General features: G+C 38.2%; 1 protein-coding gene across 1 annotated transcript; it reads right to left on the minus strand.

Moving 5' to 3' along the window:
- Positions 1-2,306: 2,306 nt before the first annotated feature.
- On the minus strand, positions 2,307-8,143 carry LOC139126133 (uncharacterized). The gene is made up of 4 exons (XM_070692180.1): positions 6,572-8,143; positions 6,110-6,370; positions 5,605-5,699; positions 2,307-5,473 (listed from the first exon to the last, which is right to left on the minus strand). Exons 2-4 carry the CDS (start codon positions 6,126-6,128, stop codon positions 2,513-2,515), a joined length of 3,075 nt encoding a protein of 1,024 aa, XP_070548281.1. The 5' UTR covers positions 6,129-6,370; positions 6,572-8,143; the 3' UTR covers positions 2,307-2,512.
- Positions 8,144-9,380: the final 1,237 nt, after the last annotated feature.

The following is a 9,380-nucleotide window of genomic DNA, read 5'->3' on the forward strand; positions in this document are numbered from 1 at the left end:
CAAATATACAGAAGATCACTTTTTCTCTTGACAGGCGTCAGAGTTGTCAGCTACCCTCGACAGATGTATCTCCAAGTTTAGTTTATGATTTATATGCGTTATCATATTTTCATTTGCCATCTTGTCGCAACGCATTCTGCGACTTTTAAAAAGCAGCATCCCGGTAGCCTTATACTGAAAAGTAACTACAGGTGCCGCGTCAGTATTGTATTAAAATATTGAGTTCATACTCACTGCCGTCACTTTGTCTGACTCCAATGAAATAAATTGCCATTTACCCCCGGAAAACCTTTATTTAAAATTACAAAATAACGTCATATAAGAAATAAAGGAATATCTAAAAAGACTTTCTCAACTCGTACGTTTAAAATAGACATAAAGTAAGTAACATACTGACACAGCATTTGTTCTTGCTATATATTTCTGAATGCTACGTTTGTTTTTACATATCAAAATCTGTCATCATGAATGGTAGATGATGATAACAAAGTCCCCAGGGCTATGCTCATTCAAATTGAATTGAGTCGAAAAGCTCTTGTCGTGAATAAGAAGTCAAAAAGAGGTGAGCCCAGTCATTTACCTTCTTGAACATTCTAATTACCAATTACTTCGGATCAAACATGATCAATCAAGCTTCATTTTCACATAAAACAAGCGACCAACGGAATAATTACTTAGAAAAAGTTAATTTGCAGATATATAATAGGCTGAGTTCTTTTCGACTCCAAGGCCAACGCACAGTAAAATGTTGTTGAGGCCGAGTCAATCAGTCAAAGCAAACAATGGCACGAATAAGACATCATAGCTTTAGGATTGCTCTGTTCAGGTTGTTGTGTGTTGGAATCATTTTCAAGAATATTTTGTGTAACGAAAGAGTAAGTGAGATATGTGCATAACTGTACATAAATTTTGTCGAAATGATTGCTGCTTCGCTTGTGATTATGTAAACAATACGGTGATTATTCGAAATACCGTGGACAATAAGATTAGTGATGAAAAAATAAAAACCTTCCAAGTCAACATATTTAGCAGTAAGTATCGAATATTAAGTGTAAATATATTAACTTTTGGACATTTTTCTTTGAGTAGCAACAGTCTTGCTTTAAACAATTCGCTCATTATTATTGATCAAGCTACCATTTTTTTCACAAGATTACCCCGAGCGTAATTTTTAGTCATACGTCTTAAAACGTAGCGTAATTCCATATGCAATGGCGACGGTCATAATTTTAATAGCAACTTTGATTGAAAGAGTACAATACTTCCACATACATTTTTTCAAAGATAATTAAAATTTATTAAATAAATTTCCTACTATGATGCTGATTCCATAGCCGGTATAGCTACAAGAAAGAGATCTAGGAATAGTGTTACATTTGTTCCGCTTTGACAGAAATGTTCGACACTAAGAATGATCGTCAACACAATGGTGTTTAAGCCATCCTTAAAGGTATACAGTCACCTGTAATCTAAATATGCCATATATGGGCAAAGCGGCGTTCCTTGGTATTCAAAATCCCCATGTAGTCTGTGGGCCAAACCCTTGAAAAGGCTCTGGAAGTTGATTTTTTATGCCAGGGTATTAGGGCATATTGATATGATGGGAAATGACAGTTGACAACATGCTTGTATGGAATCACATGCTTCAATTGCAAGATCTGGAGCAATAACTAGAGTTTTTGACCAAAAAAGCTCATTTTTTTGATATTTTCAGTAAAAACGGAGAAATGTATGTTGTTGCTCTGTTAATGATATTTATTGCACAGTTTACTGACGAAATCCATGAAAATAATTAAAACCAGTTTTTTTTTTCATTAAAAACCACAAAAAAAGCTGTTTTTTACCAAAAAAACGTATATTTGCATTTTTTTCAAGTAAAGAGTGAGGCGATGTTTAATGGTTTACTTTCAGTGAAAAAACATTGAAACATCTCCCTTTTCATGACATGACATCCACATTCATTTATTGGAAATGTCTAAAATGTATATTTTAACCAAAACTGCAGTTTTTAAGCTTTTTCACTAAATTGAAGACATACTTAAAGGGCATTTCAAATAATTTTAGTGAAATGGTTACTGATCCGATATGAAAAGGTGTTATGTGTTTTGTTATTCCTTCTTGAAAAAAACTGATTAGTGTTTATTTTTTGTGCAAAAGTATTCGTAATTACCAAATATGGAGAAATCTTAGGATCTACCATTCTAGTAATTTTGACCATTATGTGCTAAACTCTTTCAGAGTATATGATCAAAATAAAATGGACGTATGAAAATATGTGAAGGAGAAATGACCACATTTGTTAGACTTTTAACTGGTTTTTATTGTCCCTGTTTTCGTGAATGCATCAATCAGCAGAAATACATTTCGATAGGCTGAAAAATTTGAAATTTGAAATGTTCTGCATTTAAAAGACACAGATATTCCTCATATTTCTCTTTCATTAGCAAGTATTGTCCAATTTGTTATCACTATGACTGAGCGTTCTATTTTGTCTCCCATACAGTTAATTAGTTCATTCAATGTCACTTTCTATGTCTGAGAAGCTATCATTCTCTTCATCTCCAAGTTCACTTTCATCAATGTTTGTTGTGTTTGTACAGGAAACACACTGACACAGCTCTGTGCAAAACAATTCCACTTCTCTACACGAACATCTTGATGAGCATCCAGACTTCTTGCATTTACAGCTTACAAAATTGATGATAGAATCTGGTGCAGGGGGAAGTGTCATCCACTGGATTGATACATCCGAGTCTTGCACTATCCATCCATGTCCATGTGGGCTTGGTGCATCCATTTTGGCTTGCAAACATCGCCTGTAGATTGCTGTTTGGTAGTTTGCACGCTGTGTATGCAATTTCAGGCTGTCTTTGTTTGGAGGGAGGGCACCATCACTTTGTAGGCCAAGACGAAAGCAATTGTATCTTGCTTCATTCACATTACTGCATCGGCTTTGTCCATACAAATCACAGACAAAGGACTCTATTTGTGTCATCAGTGTATCAGACAATGTCCATGACATTCCTAACTCATGGAATGTACAAGTGTAGGTATCACTTCCCAGCAGCAGTTTTATCATCTTCTTCTTGCCTTTGCCTTTGAAAGCACTCACGCTATCACAGCCAGAGAACACATGAAGGCTGAGGAGAGCCAGGGCAGTCTTGTCTCCCAAAGACTCTGATATTTTGTTTACATGCAGTATTTTACCATTTTTGCTGGTTTGATGAAGGAACAGCTGGCCCTGTAATTGATGAGCACAACTCACAGCTAACATCAAGACATCTGTATCAGGACTGCGAATGACAATGTTGTCTGCCTCCCCAATGTATGATGCATGTTGAGCATGGAGTAGTAGTCTTGTGTCAGCCTCTTCATGGTCACAATACAATTCTGGTATTTCAGTTACATCCATGACACCATCTGCAGATTGCAATCTGTAGCATAACTCGCCATTGGTAACATACATGGTGATACCCTGCAGGCATTCTGATTCATATTCTTTCCATGATTCAAACAGAAAGAGTAGGAGAGATTCCTTATTCTTACCAGAGGCAAGATACTTTTTGAACTGCCTTGGCATATTTAGAGTTGGTCTTGTGATCCGGATCTCAGTAAGGGTACCTGTCGTTGCCCTACGTTTTCTCTCTGCATCTTTTATGGACTGTTCTCTGTACTGATCGATGACAAAGTCAATTCTTGTAGCACCATACTTAGCGGCGATTGCTCTCAACTGGTAAAATATGCTGGATGCAAATTCTCCAAATGTCGCCGGTATCCTACTCTGTATTTGTATCATAGCCATAGCATCAACCATAATGGCAGTCTTGCCTTTGAAACTGAGGTCAACAATAGCTTCTGGAAATGTTGCCTCCAGATGATGAGCAAGAACAGCTTTATTTGTCTTCGTCATTGTCTCATCAAAGTTAGCCAACATTGCTGGAACAGGGCCTAGTGGGTATGTCAGGGCATCATGAAGATCAAGTTGTCGTACCTGTGCAATCAACAGCATTCTCTGGAGAAGATTTCTATTTTCTTTCAGTGACAAGCAGTTCATGGTTACTTTTGACTTTGGTTTCTTGGATATATCTGCAAACGTTTTCCCTCGTACCACGGACATTTTGTCAAACAAATCTTTTACTCCTTGTGTCAGACGCTCATTCTCAAACTGTAGGTAGGCCTCTTCACCTCTTGAATATGCATTGGTAAGATCTGATGTAATCTCTTCACTAGCTAGGGCACCAGCTGTAAGATGAACTAATTGACTATCTTTATCACTTGTGAACGGTGACCCGACTGACAGCAAAGTTGACATCACTTCCTGCACATCAGACTCATCTCTCTTCATTCTAGATTGTGTCAGGTCTTTGTATTCTGACTGCTTGTCTGTCTTACCAGCTTGGGTGAAGCAACCTGTTGTGATAGCTGAACGTGCAGGATGACTGAGAATCCATCGGTTGAGTGCACCCTTGTTCTGCGTGAAACCAACCAGACCACCTTTGGTCTTCGACTCACGATTAAAAGTCTGCTCGATGACTTGATCACATGCTGTCATTGAAAATGGATGGTCACATGATCGCTGTACAGCAAATTCACCTTCACAAAATTTCTCGTATACATGGGGATGTGCTTGTGGCAGTGCTAACATTTCCTGCAGATAGACTGGAAGATAACGTGAATAATTGACCTTCCCATAGGCAAAGTACCATGGTAACATCTGTCGTATAGCAGCTAGATGTAAATGCCAGTCCCCCTCACGTGTACCTCTGATGAATAGGAGTAGTAGCTGTACCATGTTCAAATACGAACTCCAGAAAGCATAATTGACGTTGCTTTCACAGCACTTCTGTATGTGGTCTGTGTATTTCTGTTGTAACTGCTTCATTTCTTCTGTATTAACTGCATCGGTGAACGAATGGGGGTAGCTGTCTCGAAGATCAAGCAGGTAAGCAATCACCGGTAAATGTTCCTCTTCAGTCAAGCTGTCGAGGAATTCATTAAAGCGGAGACGGTGCATAGCCTCTGCAACCAGTTTATGGCAGCGAACACTTCGGTTGTAATGATGTCCGCTCATTACACCATTGACTGAACCTTGGGCTAAAATACCAGACTCTATCATGATATCCTCCAAGCCAGCATCTCTGAAGCGCTTTCCTATTGCAGAAAGAAATGACATTGCCGTGTGAAATTCTCCAAGACGTAGTATTAGGCGTTGTGTGTACTCTTCATTCTGCCATCGGATTTCCTGAGCCTTTGAATAAATTGCCAGATCCATATTAAGTACCACACTTTGCAGGCGGAGTTTATTGGCGATGTCAACACTTGTACTCAGTACTGTGTTTATTGTGGACTTGTCTGTTGGACTGGCATCTATCACTGGTAGGTAGCCAATTTTGCTGACAGGCCGGATGATGTTGCTTGAGAGTTGCTGATTAAATCCAGTCCATGCCGGCAAAGTCACATTACCTTCCTCGACCTAGTAATGGAAAAATGAAAAAATCAAAGTGCAACTGTTTAAAGTAGAACAAAATGTAGAAATAAAAATATCAACAATCATGTGTAATTAAGGGATTGAAGACTTTGCCGACTGAATTAGTCAATACAAACCTGCACAGTTTTGCACATCCAAAATGCCAAGTCTTTAGTAAGTGGGATATCAGTCACGCTGTCCTTGCTTCGAAGCATGCAGTCAGCATCTGACCCTACAAGTAGCATGAAAAAAATTGTTGTATTGAACTGGATATTATTTGTATGATATTAAGAATGTTATATCTTCTGATTATAATGAAATTTGAAAATTTGTAATAATAACTCTTCTATGAAACTATTACAATAAGAAAATGGACACTAACATGCAAAGTATTCATACAATTACAATATTAAACAGTAAGATAATGCATATTGGGGTTTATTAAAGGGATATCATTAAATTGGGGTAAAAGACACTGTATATATGAAAAGTAATTGGTTTGATTGTTTATGTATTGTGAAAACTGTATAGATGTAAAAATGATGAAGGTTTTGGATGAAGGGGAAGGGCAAGTAGGGCACCGTGCAATATGTGCAATAAATGGCAACATTTCATTAATGTGTGTGCACTTATAGTACTTACAACTGTAATATAAGACCATTACATCATGATACGTGGTGACTGTGATGATTATCGTATTTCACAATGTACAACCTGACGGTGCAGGGCCATGGCGGGGTTTACCATGGTACTCAATAATGTTGCTTGGTGGAGCAGTAAGTGTCCTTTGCTTTGACTTTGTAATGGCAACTGCAGTGGAAAGGTTGACAGCAGTACTATCAGCTTCATCTCCAGAGTTCCTTTGAATTATGATTCCATTGGTGTTATGAGTTGTACCTTTTCCTACAATGAATGAAAAAAATATTGTAAAAAATCACAATATAAGTGTGCAATTATCTCCTTGTAGTAAAACTACAAAAAGTAACAGGACATCAATACTTTTCAAAGTCATTTTTTTTAATTTTGTCCATGGCGTCTTGTCATAAAATCAAAACCTTTAAAAATAAAAAGCTAACTACAGTATGTGTATCTGAGTCTACTTACCACTTAGAGTTTCTTCACCAAAATCATTATTGTCCCAAACTAAGGTGGTAAACACTTCTTGACAAAATCCTGGTGGCAAACCATCACTGTGAAGTTGTTGAAGAGCCAGTGCTGTGTCATGCTCTAAAACCGATGAATGTGAAATACAGTGGCCCAAACCATTCAGCAATCCTATCAAAGATGAAGACCCTGTCATGTGACGCACTGCCATACCAAGGGACAAGTGTTTTGGTGTGACTTTCCGTCCTCGAGATGACAAGAATATTAAATCCTGACATATCGATAACAATTTGTTTTCTACATCTGCTGGGACATCCACACGTTCACTTGTAAGAAAGTCCTGTGATGTGCCAGTACACCAAGCTAGGAAATTGAACAGCTTTGTTGGCACAATACTTCTACTTTGCTGTATTGTAAGGTCTTCTTCCCTTGGAGGCCAGTTATTAACGCCTTCTGTTTCATCAAGAATACCTCGAATATTCATTGCAGTGTGAATCATCTCAAGCCTTTCATCTTGGCTGTTATCATAGCTTGTTGTCATCGACTGTGATTCCATTTCATTTCCACTCTCTTCACTTTCAGAATCTGTATTGGTAATATTCAAGATATGAAAATCTGCAGCAGAATCTTCCCTTGTTGCCATCAGTACTTCGCATTGCCGATACTTAGGTCGAATAAACACAAGTTTGTCACCAAACCTTGTTTGCAGTCTTTTCAGTGACGAGTTTTATACGTGGATGCATCTATGTCTTCATCATCATTGATCATTTTAATGAACATATTTCTCATTACGTCCATTGAAATGCACTTCCTGCCCTCAATAATTCTCTTCTGTATAACTTCATCGCAAAATTTCTTAAAGGATGGCGCGTACATGATACTGCTGTCTTCCTCTGCTTTTTTCTGGTACGTGTTAGTTACGCATCTGGTATAACTTTTGTAACATGATCTGTGATACTTCACTTCAATACTCACTAAGTCTTGACCTCTGAGTTGAATCAAAAGTTTCTCATCTTTCCTATATTCGGCGGCTTTAATTAATGTACGTCCGTCAGTTTCACATGACGTAAGTTTTTCAGTTAACTTCTTTCTTGTTATCGGATCACGTCTTTGTTTCCGACGTCTGCACAAAATGCATATCGGTGGTAACACATGTATACTTCGGCGTTTTGCTGCCGATATGGAGGTGGAAGTAGGGTTGGATCGAAGGTGTCGCTTTTTAGGAGAAACATGGCATTGACCATCGTTATCAAGTTCTGTCGGCTCACTTGATTTGCTTGTTAAAAGCGTTTTTCGCAGAGTACCTTTCTCTTTGCGTGTCCGTGCCTGAGTAAGCCGGTGTTTATCTGTGAAACGCTGATAGCATACACGGTGAAAGCCCGCCCGATCTCGGCATTCAGCGCTTACCTGCAACGCTATTTCCTGCTCCAAACCATCAGAATCCTTCCATACTTCAGTACATTGAAGCAATTTAGCCCATGATTTATCTGTGAAGGAACAAATAGGCTCCTTTCTTTTCGTCTTCACGACGTGGCATACACACTGCATATCAACAGGGGCGGCCATTTTGTGCGACTATATAACGCATTGTTTGATTGGACCATGTGCAGGGAATGTGGCCGCAGCCGCCAATGAGAACGTTTGTTACTATCGGGCACAAAGCTCCTGACCTTTTACCCCTATTTGCATCTGCTTCGTTTTTTGAGACTTTTCGGTCAAATTTAGCGCAAACGCCCCAGCAAACGGGATTGAAAATTGACTTTTCTGTAGCTCCTAGGCTAGGATTTATGAATGGAGTTGATAAAAAGAAGTTCTCTCAATTATGAAACATTTTTGAAACGATAGACCGGGTCGGCCCACAGACTATGCAAGGGCGCTCTTTTTAAAAAGCGGCCACTCGCTTAAAATCTGTGATTGGTTAGATTTTCTCTTTCCATGGTTAGTGTTGCAAAATTGGAACAGGTGACAGTATACCTTTAAACAGCATACCTCCCTCCTTGCTTTATTAGTTCTACATTGTTGGTGTTTTGAAACTCTATAAACTCCAACTGTTCAATTTAATCGACGGCTTGATTCACCGGCATTCACAACATACAATATCAAAGAGAGTACGTCAGTGCCAGGAGTCATGACTATTACACAAAATGATGGCCAATATAAGAACTCACATCCACACCATGTTATGAGAATTGCTGTCCAGTTTTTCATTCCTTTTTGTGTAATAATTTGAAACAACATTTCTGTGCTTGTTAAGTCCATTAATTTGTTTACCATCATTTTAAGCACACCCTCAGACAGCACCATGTGGTCATCAGTAGTAAGTCATCTATTTTAGAACTTGTTTAATCACCTTAGTGTGTATAAATTTCCTGATTTTCTTTGATTATTATTATTATCCACTGTTTTCTTTTATAACACACCTGCCTATGTTCTTGAGTGAGCCTCTTTGAGTACTCTGATTTCGCCACAACTTCTCATGGCTAGGTTGAGCTAGACTAACAATCAGCTATTTCCCGTTTGTTCTATTTAGCCTTTTTTCCTCCTTAATTATTTATTACTTGACTTCCTGTCGTGACATGTGACCTATAATAATTTGATAACGAAACATAATTTTAATATTATGAAGGCAACTTCGAGCTAAATCGCCATGACTGTCAACAGTCAATCGCATATTTCTTTGTTTTCAATATATTTAAGGATACGAAAAATTGTTGCTGGTCTTGCATCTGTGATAAAAATGTACTGAAACTATCGAAGCACAGTTTTCCTAAGGAACATGCAATACACATGAAAAAAAAACCAATGTCAA

The sequence above is a fragment of the Ptychodera flava genome (genome assembly GCF_041260155.1).
Source record: "Ptychodera flava strain L36383 chromosome 3 unlocalized genomic scaffold, AS_Pfla_20210202 Scaffold_26__1_contigs__length_13983176_pilon, whole genome shotgun sequence".
NCBI classification, from domain to species: Eukaryota; Metazoa; Hemichordata; class Enteropneusta; family Ptychoderidae; genus Ptychodera; species Ptychodera flava.